This window comes from Peromyscus maniculatus, chromosome 16 (assembly GCF_049852395.1).
Source record: "Peromyscus maniculatus bairdii isolate BWxNUB_F1_BW_parent chromosome 16, HU_Pman_BW_mat_3.1, whole genome shotgun sequence".
In the NCBI taxonomy this organism is placed as follows: domain Eukaryota; kingdom Metazoa; phylum Chordata; class Mammalia; order Rodentia; family Cricetidae; genus Peromyscus; species Peromyscus maniculatus.
In genome coordinates this window covers 68158358-68177468 of record NC_134867.1, presented here as the reverse complement: position 1 = coordinate 68177468, position 19111 = coordinate 68158358, and the positions used below count along the sequence as shown (strand labels likewise).

Here is a 19111-nt window from a genome sequence, read left to right as displayed (position 1 = left end):
GTGTTTTTAAATATAATATTGATTTGATTAAACTTGATATTTAGAAAACTGAAATTGATTCAGTTTATAAGTAGATTCCAGTAGGGAGAGAACAAAAAATAGGGCATGGCACTGAACATCAGACATGCAGTGGTGGGTGTCTGAAATGAGTGGTCATAACAATGAGAAGAAAATAGATCTAAAAATAAGGTGAGTTTTTGAACTTGAAGGACTTGGTAACTGGGTAAGTCAGATAAAGGCAGTGTTTTCCAGATTCAAGCCTTCATCAGGAAGGAAGGAAATTATAGTACTTTTAACAAGAAATCGGGAGTTTAATTTGGTCTAAAAATATATACACTAGTTTCCCTTTATCTGTAGTTTTACTTTCTGTGGCATCAGTTACCTATTATTAACCATCTTATGAAAAATATTAAAAGGAAAGGTGCAATAATAAGCAATTCATAAATTTTAAACTACATGTCATTCTGAGTTATGGGAAAAGCTCATGTTGTGTATGCCTCCCACCTGTTCACTACTAAGTACCATCTCAATTATCAGATTAACTGACTCAATTAGGGCTATGGTCAAGTATCTCTTATTTTATTCATTTAATGATCCCTAATGCACAAGACTTGTCTTATTACCAAAGCAAAGGTATGAAGTAGTTTTTTTAAGTGACTAGGTCAAAGTTCTTAACCTTATAAGAAAAGAAAAATTATAGGTCTGTCTAGCTAATATCTTTACTAATAAGATATTTTGAAAAAGACTATATTCACATGACTTATTACAGTTATTGTTTACAATTATTTATCTTATTATTAGGAATTATTAATATTGTATTACCTAATTCATAGATTAAATTGTATTGTATGTAGGGGAAATCATAGCATATGTAAAGTTTTGTGCTTTGTGGTATCTGGCATGCACTAGGAGTTTTGGAAATTATCCCCTGTGGATAATGAAACTACTGTATTCCAGTTTTTTACTATAGTGATTTTTAAAGCCCATACTTGAGTGGTCAGTAAGGAAAAGTTTAAAACATGTGTTTCTATTGCTATACAGAGGTTAAATAAAGTTGTTATTCCAAGACATGTTATAACTGCTCTGACACCAATCTTCTAAAACCAGAATTCATACCTTCTGATCATGAGATCAGTCGCATACTTAATCCCCAACAATATGGTAACTACATATTTTTCAGTTGGAAATTTGGCCAGTATCACACATCACTGAGAAAAATAGAACACAGAATAATTTTAATATTTTGTGCAAGAAGAAACAAATGTCTGGGGAAGTGTGTTTGACAAATATATTCCATTGTTCTTCATAGTCACCAAGCCACTGACACACGTTGCCTTGTGAGGTTTCGTTCATTAGCCAGTTTTGAAAGTACCATGTGCTACTGGAGATTCTTCAAGAGACCAAGTGGACAATGTTTCTTTGGAGTATCCAGTTCATGGTTCAAATGTAGAGGCAGATATTAGATAAATAAAATAATTAATAGGTGCTATATGAGATAAAGAAGAGAAATGAGAATAACAAAAAAAAAAATGCGATTTGACATAGCATAGTTGGGGAAGGCCACAAGTAGGGAGGGAATATTTGTAACCCATTTGAGAATGAAGCTTATGGGCTCCTGGGGAGAACTAATTAAAGTATAGACCTTGTTTGCAGAAAAGAGTTAATGTCACAGTATTAGAACAACTGGCCTTTGGTAGCCTACTTAAAAGGCTATTCTTTCCTTAGCTGGTATTTGGCAGTCCAGGTTTGGGGGCAGTTTGTAATGTTGATGAAAATTATTTACTCTACTGTGGGGCGTTTACCCACCAACCCTACAGCTCCCCAGAGTTTTCTTGAGTGTGAGCAGCAGGAAATATTAGATAGAAGGATTTATTGCGGAGAATCTTGCGGAGATAAACAGATAGAAAATAAAGGATAGCCTCGAGAGGGCCTGGAACCTATTCCAACAGCCCCCGACTGTCTCTGCACCAGGGTTTTTATAAAGACGCCAAGGGGTGAAGCAAAAGACCTCCTCCCCCAGCACAGCCAAGTGCAGACTATCTCAGACACCTGCTCTCAGGCCCATGGTCCTAATCATTCTCTATGCGGACCTGCTGGGTAAAGCCACGAGGAACCCGAGAACGGGCTCCCACACTCTACCTAAGCTATACCAAAAATGTAGTTACGCTAAATGTCTTCTATTCCTTGGGAGCTCAGGAATTTGGATATATGCAAATCAGAAAGTACTTCTATGCCAACCCTTTAATTCTAGACAGCAACAACAACAAAATTGAAGTTTGGATGTTGAATTTCTTTAAACAGTGCCCCTGGTTAACAGTGTTTCATACATTATCACAGCTTGCTAAAGGAAAGAAGTACATCCTATCTACTAGGAGAGGGCTCAGGAAGATGGATGCCTAGCTTCTGTTTGAATTTCTAAGTCGTCTTATAATAAAAACCCTGAGCCAGATATTGGGGTGAAAGTTTCAAGATTAGAGAAGCAGAGCAAGCCACAGCCACCACCTATTACCTCACCAACTTCACAAATCCTCTGACTGAAATCCTCTAAGTTCTCACCTGAAAGGGTCTCAGCTGAACTGCCTTAGTTCCTGTTTCCTCATGCTTTATATACCTTTCTCTGCCCAGCCATGTCACTTCCTGGGGTTAGAGGCATGAGTGCTTCCCAGTACTGGGATTAAAGATGTGTGCCACCACTGCCTGGCTCTGTGTCCAGTATGGCCTTGACCTTACAGAGATCCGGATGGATCTCTGCCTCCCGAGTGATAGGATTAAGGGTGTGTGCTACCACTGCCTGACCTCTGTGTCTAATATAGTGGCTGGCTCTGTCCTCTGATCCTCAGACAAGTTTATTAGTGTATACAATATATCACCACAGGCTTCCTTTAGACTTCACCCATGTAACTACTACTCAGATGATTTTGCCTTGAATGTTTTCATTGTAATAGATTATAATTGTGAGTGTGCCTATCAGCTGAGTTTTGTGAGTCCTTTTAGTGCTGCATCTTACCTGGAACTGGTGTTAGAAAGTTCCACACAGCTTAAGATGACAGATTGCTTTTCATGCTCAAGCGTAATGTAGTAGCAGGGTATTTGAAATAGAATAAGCAATGGAAAACTAGTAGATGGAGTCAACAGAATTATTAAGCGAAATTATTGTGAAGTATAATATATATTAAGGGCCTTTTATTCTAGATGAAAAAGGACATTTAATCAGAGAAGTATCATGATATTTCTTACTGTTTTAAAAATTATGCCCCATGTTTAACATCACATGAAGTCATGATGACTGATTAGGTAATTGTCATGGATGGACTATGATTGTAATGAGATATGAGATATGGTTGGACCTTGAATGTGTTACAAAAAAAAAAATCTAGTAGCATTTGCTGATAGATTATATGTAGAATGTATGAGTGGAGTCAAATATAAATTCCTGAATGCTGTCCTCTGGCCTTCACATTTACACACACACACACACACACACACACACACACACACAAACACAAACACACACGTAATAATAAAAAGTTTTCTCTCACCAATTAGAAATTAGAATTGTCATTTACTGAAATGGAGAAGACTGCTGGATGAGTAGAATTGGACAAAGAAAAAACTGAACTGTTTAGTATGAGATGTATATTAAACATACAAGTGGAGATACCAAGTAGGTAGTTGAGTGTTGTTGGTTGTTTTTGCTCTTTGACTCTTTTGGCTCTTTGTGGGGCCCACCACCAAGTTCCCAAAGAAGTCACACATGGAGGCTTGTTCCTAATTATAAATGCTTGGCCTTAGCTTGGCTTGTTTCTTGCCAGCTTTTCTTAACTTTAAATTAGCTAAATTGGCCCATCTACCTTTTGCATTTGGGCTTTCCCCTTTTCTTCTGTAATTGTACAATAATTCTTACTCCATGGATGGCTGGATGGCTGGATGCCTGGCCTCGGTGCCCTCCTCTCCTTGTTCTCTTGCTCTTCTTTCCTCCCAGATTTCTCTTTCTGTCCTCTCTGCCTGCCAGCCCCGCCTGTCTTTTCTCTTGCCTTGTTAACTGTTCAGCTCTTAGACCATCAGGTGTTTTACACAGGCACAGTAACACAGCTTCACAGTTAAACAAATGGAACATAAAAGAATGCAACACATATTTGCATCATTAAACAAATGTTCTACAGCATAAATAAATGTAACACACCTTAAAATAAAATTCTACAACAGTTGAATATAAGTCTGGATGGAATTCAGAAGTAAAATCTAATTAAATATATAAACCAGGGGGTTAGATCCCTTAGATTTGAGAACAACTAGAAAACAAATTTAGGTGGCAAAAATTAGAAGCTCGATAGGCAGTGGTGGTGCACGCCTTTAATCCCAGCACTCGGGAGGCAGAGCCAGGTGAATCTCTGAGTTCAAGGCCAGCCTGGGCTACAGAGTGAGTTCCAGGAAAGGCACAAAGTTACACAGAGAAACCCTGTCTCGAAAAAAACAAACCAAACAAAACAAAACAAAAAAAATAGAGGCTCAAGAGTCTAAAGAGCCAATGGCAGGGCACACCAAACTTTAGTCATTGGGAAGATAAGATTCAGTAAAAAAAGACACGACTATAGCATTGAATTAGAGGTAAAATTAGGAACACTATCCCAAGGCTGGATGCATAAAGACTTTTAAACAGGAGTGGGAAATCAGTCATATTAACTGCTATCAGTGCATTATTGATAAGGTAAGTGAGAAGTGAGAATGATCTGACACCAGAAAATTCACCAGTGTCCTTGGTTTTGATATTGCTAGTAGAGTAATGGTTAGTCTGTAGTTAAAAAAAAAAGAACATGGGAAGAGAGCAAATGGGGATGACTGTAAAATTTTAGTACAAATTAGAAGAACTAGTATGATAACTAGAAGAGGCATGAAGTTAAGGAAAGGTAGAGAGTCAATTATATGAATGTTTAGCTGTGTGTGTTTTTTAATGGGAATAATTTAGTATAGAGGAGAAAGTTCATGTAGGAAAAAAGAAGGGACTAGTGAGAATAAAAATGCTTATATTTATAGAATAAATATAGCTACAGAGTGAAAACTAAGTGGAATAGCTATTAAATTTATCTGTAATTAATCTTGATGACTTGATAGTGCTACATTTTTATCACAAGTGAAATTCATTCCAACACTGTTTAATGTCTGCTGCTAGGCATTGTAGTAGGCACTATTTTCTGTAGTTGCATCTTTGAATTATTCACTTAGCTAGCCTTCAGTATAGAAGAAGAAATAAACACATACCAGATATAGAAAATAATATCAATTTCTAATAGGGCAATGTGACTTCTCTCTCAATTCAGAAAAGACACCAAACAGGTAGTTGCTTCCTGGTTGGAAAGGTAACTTGTGTGAGGGGGTATAGTATTGCCTGAATACTTGCAAGTACAGTTATGGAATCAGTTTTTGTTTCTCTGTACATTCATTAGTATAGGCATTGTTCAGAAGAAAAAAGATCCTGATTATTTCTGTAGCATGGGAGACTAAAATTAGAATGTAATTACTACCAGCAGAGAGATCTTGAAAGCTCTGCTAACTAATTGTGTCTTTCTCAGTACATATACATGGATGCAGCTTGCACTTTAAGCATTGGAGGTGTGAGAAGAAATGCCATGGATTTGTCATGTGTTCCTATTAAAAATACACAAATGTTGACCATTTTAATACTGACATGATAATAGCAAAATACACTGATAGGCCACAAAGAATGGCTCATGGTAGATTTAGTGTGCATAGGAATCTGACTCCCTTTCTTAATGTTTATATCTTTAAATAATTGTATTTGAACATGGTCTACATCTATGCAAACAAGACTAATAATGTATTATTATTATGTTGTATATATTAAATCACATGTTTTAGAAATAATTCACTTTCAATCTTAGATTCTTGATTCTGTGGCCTGCAATAATCTGTTATTTTCTCCTCTTTTTCTCAATTTTTGGACAGGGAGCTTCTCTCTTGTTGATGCTGAAAACTTACCTTAGTGAAGATGTGTTTCAGCATGCTATCATTCTTTACCTGCACAATCACAGTTATGCATCCATTCAAAATGATGATCTCTGGGACAGCTTTAATGAGGTAAGTAGCCTGGATAATTCAATCCTGTCTATGAACTTTAAGGTCCTCTGCTGATATCTTTCACACATATAAATGGTACCAATGATAGTTATTTAAGAAATACTGTTTATTGTTGCAAAAAAAAAAAGCGATCTGGCCATGGGTAGCCATAATTATGTACCATAATCGCCATTCCCTTTGTTGGTTGGATAAGGAAATCTTTTCTTCTCAATATTAATGAATACTACATATTTTTGATACTTGATTTTTTTTGCAAAAACTTATTTTCCTATATCTTTTCTAGTTTTTCTACCTTCAGTTAATGGTACTATATGGAGCTTTATGAATCTCTTGATTTGGGGGGCCCAGATCTCTCTCAGTAGATGATATATCACAAAATGACTACCCTGAGTTACATACTGCCCTTGAGTTGTTTGTCTCTTTGAATTTTGTTACACTTCCATTGTCTAACAAGCAGTGTAATTAGATAAAAGTTATTCTTCAGAGCAGTGTGTGAACCTAGCTATACACCTATGTTGGCTGCACAATCCTCATAGGTTTCTGGGTTTATTATTCTGATCTAAATTGGTGGTTCTTTGTGTTCTTCAAGATCACAGATATATCTGAGAATCTGATAAAAGTTCTTGTCATTTGCCTCAGAAAACCACATCCATGCAGGAAGACATCACATGTAGTTTCGGAGTCGTCTGGGTGCTGAGCCAGGAGCCCTTGCTTTGGATGTATCTCCTTTACTCTTGCTTTGCCCACTCTGAATGGTGGTATTTCCAGGATTAACCTTTTGCCCAGAAGATAGAACTTCCCTACTAAGTTCTGTTTGAGAGAAGGAATTAATTCTTATTACCTAACACTTGCTTCTGTATTATTATTTCCCCAATCATGTTGGCATTTCAGTTGAGAGTGATCAGTACTTGGTTCCCATTCATACATACTATGACATTTGGAACATATCACTCACTACAAATAATGATGTCCCATCCCAACCTAGTTCCTAAGATTATTCTCATTTTTTCAACCTCTATATTAAACTTGTACATTAATCTCTTCTTTAAACTTATCAAAATACTTTGCTTTTCTTCCCAGCCTCTGGTCCTGAAATAAATAGGTCAGAGCCATAAGAAAGATAAGATTAATACCTCTATGAAATTGGGGAACATTGTTCCATACTTTCGTATTTTAAGCAGCCATATAGAAGAGCTTTCCTTAATGATGTAATAATGCAGGTTTTATGATGTTGTGGTGGCTTGAATTTACATCTATGTGTAATCGAGAAAAGTAAGCTGAATCATAAATTTAATAATCTTCATGCTTTAAAGAGACCATTTTTTGTAAACCACTTCTTGATCATTGATACCTGATGTCTTGGATGTAGTGAGCCTTAGAGGGTCTAAAACATGAGACATCAGATTTTAGATTTTATAGAAAAGTTAATGTATTTTGGGGAAATAAGATCTATGATCATCAAAGAGTTTACTGTCATTCGCTAAGAGACTTGGTTAAGGGACTAGAGTTTTCTGCAGCTTCCACTGACTGAACTTTCTAGCTCTCCCCCAAGACTGGGTCTTTAAAAGACAGACACTGAAAAAGCAGAGTAGGAGAATAAAGAGGAGTATGGACTTGCTGCTTCTCAGGATTGAATTGCAATGCTTCCATCCTATAATACTTCTCACTAGTTGTATCTTTGAAGTGGTAATGCTGTGGCTTGAAAGTGCACTTACATCTTCTGTGAATCCATAGAATTAATGTTAAACTCTACTGGTTGGTAGCATACCTGCTGCTTTTCAGAATGGTACTGCTCATGCCTTATGTAACACTCACTTATATTCCAAGCTAGTTTGTTTTACTTGCTTGATGAAAAATGTAAACTCAACTCAGCATCAATTCTGTGTGATCTTCATGGTGTACATTAGGGAAAGAGGAAAAGGCACAGGCAAATTAAACTAAAACTTTAAAACTAATTTTATCATTAAGCAAAATTAATTATTCTTAATTGACTAGGTCACAAACAAAACACTAGATGTAAAGAAAATGATGAAAACCTGGACCCTACAGAAAGGATTCCCATTGGTGACTGTCCAGAGGAAGGGGACCCAGCTCCTTCTACAACAAGAAAGATTTTTTCTAAGCATGCAAGCAGAAATTCAGGCTCCGGATGCCAGGTATCATCCTTCCTTCTTCCCAGCCCATGTCATTTCCACCTTCAGGTATAAGGGTTTTAGATATTTTATAACCATCATTCTTGTGAAACCTGATGAGGTCTTTCCCTCTAGAAGAAGTTTGGAAACTTTCGGTTGCTGTCACAAACCACCAAGTCCTGAATAACTAACTGAAATATTAGGAAGAGAACTAACTCTCCAATGTTTTACTTCTGCAGCTACCTTTGGCATATTCCAATATCCTATGTCACTGATGGAAGAAACTATTCAGAATATCGATCAGTTTCACTACTGGACAAGAAGTCAGGTATGACAATAGTTAATACCTTTCTGATAAAAAATTACTAATAATGTAATTTTAAAAATTTGACCATAGGGCAAATAATAGATTGCATTTTCCAGTGTGTACATTCTCTAATCTAGTGTCATAAATAATTAACATTTGATACAATAAGACTGACTCTTTATATCTATAGAATTGGCTTTTAGTTGTAAGAAATAAGACTAAGAAATTGTAGAGAATATCTTGGCAGTGTTTTATTTTTAGGTCCTGGATAAATATTTTATGTTTTAAAATAAGTAAAAGAACCAGAGCACTTGCTTAAAGTGTCATTATCTACTTTCAAGGGCTAGCATGGGCCAGTGCATTTTAACAAGCATTTTATAGATTATTTATATGCATAATAAAGGTTGATTTATGACCTAGATTTATAATAAGTGCTTATTGCAACATATCCTGTAGACATATATGTAGCTGGACTTTCTTTTGACCGCCAGCTCCCAAATAATGACACTGAGACTTCTTATTAATTATGAAAGCTTAGCCTTAGCTTAGGCTTGTAACCAACTAGCTCTTAAAACTTAAATTAACCTGTTTATATTAATCTATGCCCTGCCACATGGCTCATTACCTCTCTTCAGTAAAGTATGTCCAATTTCCTCTGTGTCTCCTGGCAAATTTTCTGGCTCTCAGATTCTCCCCTTCCCCGCAGTTTCTCTCTCTCCCTAGAAGTCCTGCATTTCCTCTCCTGCCTAGCTATTGGACATTCAGCTCTTTATTAAACCAATCAGAAGATGCCATAGCAGAGACACATCTTCACAGTGTACAAAAAGATTATCCCACAAAACGTGTATTTTTTTGTTAATGAAAAATAGAACAAGAAGCTAATAAATCAATGATACAGGCTGAGTATCCCTAATTGAGTTTTATTACAACATTCAAAATATTTCCTAATTTTAGATCAAAAATGGTTTCAGATTTCCAGGTTAAGAATGTTCTACTAGTAAAATCTGTACAAATGGTAGAAAATATACAATGCTCCCAGATTTGAAATACTTCTGGTCCCAGGCTTTTCAGACAAGGCACAATTAGTCTGTATATGTTTACCCATAAAACTACTGAAGTATAATTTCTGACCATTTGTGAAATACATCTGTGATACCTACTCATATATTCTTTATATTTACATCCCAAAAGAACATAAGACCGTTGGGTTCTGTGAGAATCAGCCATGAATACTTTAGATTTATGAAAAAGGGAAAGTTCTTGATTAGATTTGGGTCTGTTTTCAAATCTACATTTTTGATAGCTCAATGAAGCCCAATTGCCTGGTTCACGCCATGGCTCTCCCATTTGCCACTTAACTGGATTTTAGATGAGGTATTTGGCTCTGAGCTTACTCTAAAATAGGGTTGTGATAAGGATTTTTAGAGTTTATTTATATAGAGCACCTTAAGTAATATCTGGCATGTGCTAAGTCCATGTTAGACAACATTACTAGTGGCCTTACTAAAGAACCTTTAAGGCAAGTGTATCCACGTTACATAGACTATGGAAACAGTCTTCTAATGCTATCATAAGTTCTCTTGTGCTTTCTTATCATTTTTAAATTTTTTACTTGAAATCATATACACATGATTTCCATATCTTGCCTTTAAAAGCATATATATGGTAACTGACAGTCTTTCATTTTTTATACCCATTATTCATCATTGTCTTTATTAAAAATATTCCCTAATAAAAATATTAGATGTTAAGATTCCCCCCCCCCATTTTGTCTTTTTTTTTCCTTTTTATCAGTGCTTCTCAAAATTGAAGATTATTACCTTTTGTGATTAGGTACTGAAAAGATTAAAATATCTTCTGTGTTATATGATATCAGTGGAAGCTGTCAGCTTCAATATATAAATGTGCCATTTCATTGCAGCTTTGCCACACGCTGTACAAAAGTCACAGTAGCTACATAACAGTCTCACTATTTAAAGTCCTGGGAGCAAGAAAGTGATTTCACTATCTCTTTGATTAATGTGTAAAAAAGTGCTGCGTTCCCTGGTAAAACAGAACTCTAAACATTAGAGTTCCTAAAGGGATACTCTGACTCAAGGAAGAAGATTACCCTTCCCCTCTGTGCATCCAGCAGTATAGTGTAGACAGAGTTTTCTCAATTAACTGCAGCCACTTCCCAAATTACCACACAGGGGTTAGTATTATTTATAAATGCTCAGCTAATAGCTCAGGCTTGTTACTGGCTAACTCTTACACTTAAATTAACCCATGTTTCTTATCTATGCTTTGCCATGTGGTTCATGGCTTGCTACCTTATTTTCTATATGTCCTGTTTGCTCGGCAGCTGGCTGATGTCCCTCCTGACTCTGCCCTTCCTCCTCTCAGAGTCCTCTGTGTCTGGCTGTCCTGCCCATACTGGCTACCAACTGGCCTATCAGCTTTTTATTAACCAATGAGAGTAATACATGTTCGTAGTGTACAGAAGGTGTATTCCACAGCAGTATAGTCTAAATACAACAGATCATTTAAAAAGAGCCAATAAGGAAATTTGCAGACTTCCTAATAGTATTTAACTTTTTGCTGATATTAAAAATAGACAATAAGAAATCTGCTTCTGTCTGTTCTTTAAAAAGCTCTGTTTATATGTGAGTGTGGTACACTATATTTGAGACTCATGTTGAATAAAACATCTCCAATTTCCCTACTTATTCCTTACACTAGTCAACTCTTTGTTACTGTAACAGAATAACAAATAATTTAAAGTGGGGAGATATTTAGATCAGCTCACAGTTTCCCAGGTTTTAGTTCCTGGCTCTGGGATATAGGAAGGAGAAGAAAAGGAAAAGAAAAGAAAAGACTCATAGTAAAAGGGAATATACAAAAAGGAATGTAATTGTTGAATCTGAGGCTGGAACTGGCCCAATTTGATGTAAGCAGCATGTGCTGTTAGTAACTATGTAGTTCTCTGGTGGCTGTTGCTGCTTTCATTTCTGCCAGCTTAGATTTAAGACTGCATGTTGAAAACACTCTGCTCTTATACGAAAACGTTTGACCCTAAGGACAGCTGGATCTCCTTGGCTCCTGATACCCCAATAGTAATTTCTCTCAACTTAGTTGCATTTTTTTTTTAATTTTAATTTTAATTTTAATTTTACAATACTATTCAGTTCTACATAATAGCCACAGAGTCCCTTGTTCTCTCCCTTCCTGTTCCCCTCCCCTTCCCCCCAGCCCACCCCCCATTCCCACCTCCTAGATCAAGGTCTCCCCCGAGGACTGGGATCGACCTGATAGACTCAGTCCAGGCAGGTCCAGTCCCCTCCTCCCAGATTGAGCCAAGTGTCCCTGCATAAGTCCCAGGTTTCAAACAGCTAACTCATGCAACGAGCCCAGGACCTGGTACCACTGCCTAGATGCCTCCCAAACAGATCAAGCCAATCAACTGTCTCACCTATTCAAAGGGCCTGATCCAGTTGGGGGCCCCTCAGCCTTTGGTTCATAGTTCATGTGTTTCCATTCGTTTGATTATTTGTCCCTGTGCTTTATCCAGCATTTTTTTTTTTTTTTTTGGTTTTTCGAGACAGGGTTTCTCTGTGTAGCTTTGCGCCTTTCCTGGAACTCACTTGGTAGCCCAGGCTGGCCTTGAACTCACAAAAATCCACCTGCCTCTGCCTCCCAAGTGCTGGGATTACAGGCGTGCACCACCACCGCCCGGCTATCCAGCATTTTTTTTTCTAACCTCAAAATGTAGCACAGAAAATGACTTTAGGCTTATTTTATTTCATACATTGCTGAACTATCAGATCCTCTTTGGTTGCTTAAGTCTACAGTAGGGCTTTGGGCTTAGCTTGCTGGTTCAATCATGTGTAATAGTTATATTCAATTAGTATCTTCGTCACCCTTTCCCATACACATTATTTTTGAATAATTGTTGTGCATAATAACCGGGCAAAGGGGATCATTTTTCAGGTTACACTAAAATTTTCTACCTTGTCCTTCCTACCTTTCCGTTACCTATTTTTTCAAACCTAATGTCTTTAACTGTAGGAGATACTTAATTTTAAATAGAAATGTTATGTTTCTGAAAAAGTGTATCGCCATATAAGAAATATTGCTATGAAACTAAAAGATGTATCATTGGAAGGAAAAGCAATTAGAAAAAAAAAGAAGGGGAGGTGATTTACTACCATATCTTCATGTGCTGTTATCTGGTCTATTTTCCTACTTAATATGATAAAGAGTAAAGGAAGTGATACAAGGAAGGGAGGGCTTTTTGCATGGTGTGCAGTTAAATTGGGTACTGTGGTAACCCCTGGAACAGACTTGATGTCGTATTTTCTAATTTTCTAATGTATTTTTTTGTTTCAGGACTTCAATATTTCTTTATAAAGCAGTAGTTGATTTTCATAGCTTATTGACAAATGTTTTTTTAAAATCACAATTCAATTACTTTGTCTGGGTTTTTTGCCATTTAATATTAAATTGCTCACTCTTTATTATACAATAGACTGTGAAAACTGAACTGCTAATCTGTTAATGATTATAAATTAAAAATATATGAGTCATCTCATCTACATTTGAGCTGGCAACCAGCTAGGTCCCTTATGTACAAAGTGATTATTTTTTGATAACTAAGGTTTTGAGGTCCTTCATCCTAGTTCACTCAGAAGACATGAAAGGTACTACCATGCTGTTCTTTAAATGATAATTCTTCTCTCTTCTTCTGCTGTTGGCTGTGTTGCTTATGTTCTGGCAACTTAATGACAATAATAATTTGAAATATACTCCCAGCTTCATTCCTTCACTCTACCATCTGGAGTTGGCCACGTTTGTAGTATAGCACGTGCTCATCAGTGAAAGTAATCATTATTTCGCCATTTCCTGAACCTATCCAATGAAACAGTTGCCATGCTTGTCATTTATTTTTAGGTCAGTAGAGATGGGACTGTGTAGTCCTTCTTCTTTCAGAGAGTTTGTCTTTAAAAGCTCCATAGGACATTATGGAGCTTGCTAATCCAAATGGAAAATATTGGTACTTTTGGGGTTAGATAATTATACAATTATTCTCATCAGTTATAAGCTTGTTTTCCCTAACCTGGAACCGTGACTTTTTCCATCACAAATACTTCCCAGAACTCCATACTTCTCTGGAAAAAGAAATGAATTTATTTCATCTAACATATCTTTCCCATCTGTTATTATGTTAAGAATAAAACAGAAATTAATATTGAATCCTTTAATGAAAAAGACTGACAATTCTATTAAGACATAATTAGAAACATTTCCATCTTCATAACATCCAAAATATCAGCAAAATTAGAGTAATAAAAGGAATCAGATAAATTTTAATAGTTCATGCTTTTGAGCTTGACAAACTATAAATAAAACTTCAAGTACTAATATATCTTTCATTTTAGAATATGCTTCTAAAGCACTTTGTATAAAAATAATTCACTATACAAGTATTATGATAGGGAAAATTTTTAAATGATGTTTTAAAATAGGAGGTTGGCTAGAGTAGGACAAGTCCAGAAATGGAAAGTTGGATATTTGAACATTGCCTATGAAGACAATGGGAATGAGTGAAGGGGTGGGGGAAGTCTTCAAGGTAAAGATACATGATGAACATTAATACATGTAGGACAACTGTAGGAAATACTACATTAATTAAAACAAGTATAGGAAAATAAATATACTCCACTATAGTATCATTTGTTTTAGATTAGTTTACTTCTTTTTCATTGATAACTGGGGAGCCAGCCTCCAATCAGCACCAGGATATGTTAAAAAAAAAAAAAAAATCCAAGAATGCAGTGAGGGCTTAAGAAAAAATCTTATCTATCTGAGGGTTAGACTTTTTCTGAGGGGTAAATAAGGAAATACATTTTTTGATGGCAACTTTCTCTTTTACTTCATCTTGAAAAAAAACCTCTATTTGAAAATTTCTCTTGCTCTCTCTTCTAACTAGCTACTCATCTTTTCTCCTCTGCTCCCTCAGTACACCCTGCTCTTTACACAGCAGCTGTCCACATAGCTCAACACAGCCCCTTACATGGCTCTACCCAGCCCTCCACAAACCTCTACCCAGCCCTCCACATAGCTCTACCCAGCCCCCTCTCACAGCTAAACTCTGGACAATTATATGTTATATTTTCAGAGCCTGACCCATTCTCATAACACAAGATAAGTCACATAGTCTCTCTTAGGCTGGGGATGTCACACTGACTGGCCATTGAGTAATGCTTGGCCATGCACACAGCTCTTTCTGCAGGCAGAAAGTGCCATTGAAATTAAAGACTTAAAAGTAACAGTTAGCTGAACCTTGAGTGGTAGGGAATATGTGAAGAAAGTCCATTACTTCAGGGGGTTGTGTCTACCAAAGTTGCTTCAAGTCTGACCTTGAATCAGCAATAAACATCTGGGATTTGGTTGTTGTATATTCGTCTCCAGGGGCAATCAGTTTGCTTTGAATTTGTTCTGAAGTCTAAAATTAGCTGTCTTTGTGACTGAGAATACTATTACTTTCCTATGTCAGTCTGAATAATGAAAAATATCTTAGTATTATTTCTATTCATCAAAATTATATAGCTTAACCAGAAATCATCTTCCTGATCATCCACAGCTATATGTGTGCCCAAAAGATGGAATATATACATGAGTTAAAGATACAGGCAGTGGGAAAACACCCATAGTAGTTCTTAGGACAGAAATGAAGTGGCACATGAGAAGAATTACAGACACAGGCAACCGGTTTTCAGAGTCTGTGGTCCTGTAGGCCTTGCTTGACAGGATTATCTACATCAGAGAGCTATTCATCTGGTGGGTTGACACCTGAATTATCAATTGCCATATGCTGTATACTCCCATGGCCTCCAGCACTATATTTATAATTTAAAAAGGATATACTTTTAAGATCAGAAGATATATATCATTGAGACTTTAATGTAGTTTAAAATTGTAATGACTTTAGTCGTTAGTTATTTTTTCATTTTGTAAGGATTTGTACCTCGCTGTATCAGCTGAGAAGTTAGAGGTGAAGGATCAGTGAGCACATAGGGCTTTTGTTCCAACAAATCATCATCTCAAGGTCTTTCCAAGCATGACTCTCCTGCTGCACCTACATCCTGTTGTCAACTTTTAGAAATGTTTTTATTAATAATTTTAAGCATGTTGAAAATTCTCCAGTATATTTTGTAGTCAGTTCTTTGTTTGCACATTCTTCTCCCCCCAAAAAATCCATAGGCATTTTTAACAGTTATCTCAAACACACACACACACACACACACACACACACACACACACACTTTAAAAAAAGTACTTGGCACTATAATGTTATTTTAACTCAACTGTTTCTTAACTTGTGCCTAGCAAAACCTTAAGCTTTTCCTAATGTTTATTTTCATAGCCTTGAAGTATTTTCTAAATGACTGTGTTTTTCTTTACTAGTGGTAAAAGACTAAAGTTGAGATGGAACCTATTTTGTATAGTGCACACACTATTTTAGCTGCTGCTCCACTCTGCACATCGACCCCCTTTCCCCCGCACCTCTCTCCCATGCATATTTTCTTAAGGCTTGTGTATTCTAAAGTCACTTAAAAGAATGACATCTTAGACATCTTTTATTTCATGAAGCCTCTCTAGACCCTTCAGAGTGAAATATTTCTGTGTGCTTCCATGGAATGGTGTGTTTTCTTTTTCCACCAGTGACACTTATGTGATATTGTATCTAGGTGTTTTTATTAGACCATAAAAACAGGTCTCTCTGCTCACTTCATCATTTGATCTCCAGTGCCTATCCTAGCGCTAATAATGTATGATGAATAAGTAATGTTTAAATGAGTGAGCAGCAAACTTCATTAACGTAAAACATACTGTACCAGCACACAGGCATTTAGTTTCTTAAAAGAATTATGGATGTGAAAACATGCCTTGTTAACTTTGAAAAAAATGAAGCCCCCTACCATCTTCTCTCTTCTTTTAATTTTTCCTCTCTTTTAGATACCATCAATCTTACAGAACAAGTACAGTGGGTCAAAGTCAATACAAACATGACTGGCTATTACATTGTTCACTATGCTGATGATGACTGGGCAGCTCTAATCAGTCAGTTAAAGAGAGATCCTTATGTTTTGAGTGACAAAGACCGAGCCAACCTCATAAATAACATCTTTGAACTTGCAGGGTAAAGTATGCTTAATTTACATCATTATTGTCATTTTTAAAGATATTATTGCAGTAAAGAACAATTCAGAAAATAGTTTGAAATAACAAGTATATAGATTTAGAAAATGTAAGGCATGTTCATGGCTTTCAGAGATTTTATAATGTATTAGAAACATCAGCTATAAACACATTGAATAAATAATATAAAACAGGATCAACTACGAGTTCAAGAATAGATACCAACAAGCAGGATATATTTTATTCAGTAAAAATATTGTAGGAATTCAAGCTTCAAATTATTTCATGAGAGAATTATCTTCAAGAAGTAGTTGGATTCTGCCTAAAGCTAATTGCTAATCTATTGGTTGAATAGCATCTCTAGTGACTGGAGCATCCTTATATGTGTGTGGCTTGCTTCCCCAGCCACCTTGTACATTATAGAAGCCCAAAGCCAAGAATGGTAATAGTCTTTTGTAAAGGAATCTTTTGAATTAGTTTACAAATTTAGATTGATTCTAGGTCTAGAAACACAAAGAATACCCATCATTATTACTTTCTATTTTTGACACGTGTTTTAAATATGAAGTAGCCTTATGTCCTTTCAACCATTAGTGCTATAACTTCTACAAACTGCCTAGTGTGTTTGTTTGTTTGTTTGAGACAAAGATGTCATTGTGTAGCCTTGGCTGGCCTGGAACTGGCTATGTAGACCAGGTTGGCTTCAGTCTCACAGAGATCTACCTCTCTTCCTCTTGAGTGTTAGAATTAAAGGCATGCAGCACCCCACACAGCCTAACTGCTTAGATTTTAAAAGGTACTCACTGTAAACTCACTTTGGACCTTGTCTCAACAAATGTGGCAGACTGATTATAGCAAGAAATAAAATTTGTCTGTTTTCTGATTCAGATACTCTGAATCAGATACTGACTCTGAATCAGATACTGATTGAGATAGGGAGTATGCCACTCCCAATCATGTGGTAAATAGTAGTAATTAGTAAGTGAAATCAATAGTAGTCATCTTCTCCAAGACAGCATGATGCTTTTACTGAGTCAATGGCAAATAATAGATGACTTCTGGATCTAAAAGTGAGCTGTTGTATATCTTTATGTTAAAATACATCTTTACCTGTGAGCCACTTAAATATAATTACATGAGTCTAACTTTGCTTAATGTTACTGTAAACCTAAGTTTCTTGTCTGCAGCACTCACTGGCTCACTATAAAGTTTCCCTCCATGTACATAAGTTATGTGTGTCTCAGCAAATTTATATTCCCTATTCATTTATTCTTTAGCCTTGGCAAAGTGCCTCTTCGGATGGCATTTGATTTGATTGATTATCTTAGAAATGAGACCCACACTGCACCCATCACTGAAGCCCTGTTCCAGACGGGCCTCATCTATAACCTCTTGGAAAAACTAGGACACATGGACCTGGCCTCAAGATTGGTGGTAAGTCTTCCTTTTTTTATTTTTTCTTGTGGCCTACCTTTAATGCTGGTATTCACAATTCTATTCACCTCTTAACATGCTTTAAACAAACAAACAGTTATATTCCAGTTTCTTTATTTTGCTAGTTGTAAAAATCTCCACTCTGGATCAAAATGGCAACACTTACCATGAAGAGTTGGTGAAGCTTTTTTTTTTTTTTTTCCTTTTTAAATGCCCTACAGGCTTGCCTATAGCCAGATTTTTTTTTTTTTAAGATTTATTTATTTATTATGTACACAACATTCTGCCTCCATGTATGCCTGCATGCCCGAAGAGGGCACCAGATCTCATTATAGATGGTTGTGAGCTACCATGTAGTTGCTGGGAATTGACTCAGGACCTCTGGAAGAGCAGCTAGTGCTCTTAACCCCTGAGCCATCTCTGAACCCGGGTCCTCTGAAAGAGCAGCCAGTGCTCCTAACTCCTGAGCCATCTTTCCAGCTCTGACCCCTAGTTGGTAAAGCTTTTATGTGAAATAGCATTGTTTGAATATCAAAATTCAGACATTTGATGCTATCAAATGGAACCATCTTGAAGGAAAATGTCTCTGGGAATCCTCTTTTGTTTTTACACACAACATTAAAATAAGGTCTTTTAGAAAATAGATATCCTAGGGCTGGAGAGATGGCTCAGAGGTTAAGAGCACTGGCTGTTCTTCCAGAGGTCCTGAGTTCAATTCCCAGCAACCACATGGTGGCTCACAACCATCTAGAATGAGATCTGGTGCCCTCTTCTGGCTTGTAGACAAACATGCTGACAGAATACCATATACATAATAAATAAATAAATCTTTAAAAAAGAAAATAGATATCCTATTAATTTGCTAGTGGTCTTTATAAAATGCAGTATATTTGTACTGAAAATAACCTGCTTAAGAGTTGTTGCTGACTACTCTCCCATGAGTAATGATGCTGGTAAGTAG

The 19111-nt window shown here is 36.4% G+C and overlaps 1 protein-coding gene across 2 annotated transcripts in view; it reads left to right on the top strand.

Moving 5' to 3' along the window:
• Lnpep (leucyl and cystinyl aminopeptidase) overlaps positions 1-19111 on the top strand; it is a 98952-nt gene that overhangs the window by 67241 nt on the left and 12600 nt on the right. For both annotated transcript variants that reach the window (XM_006975937.4, XM_006975936.4), the window contains exons 9-13: positions 5965-6096; positions 8092-8252; positions 8468-8556; positions 16534-16717; positions 17994-18150. In XM_006975937.4, the coding sequence (XP_006975999.1) occupies positions 5965-6096; positions 8092-8252; positions 8468-8556; positions 16534-16717; positions 17994-18150 (723 nt within the window). The remainder of the gene's footprint in view (positions 1-5964; positions 6097-8091; positions 8253-8467; positions 8557-16533; positions 16718-17993; positions 18151-19111) is intronic.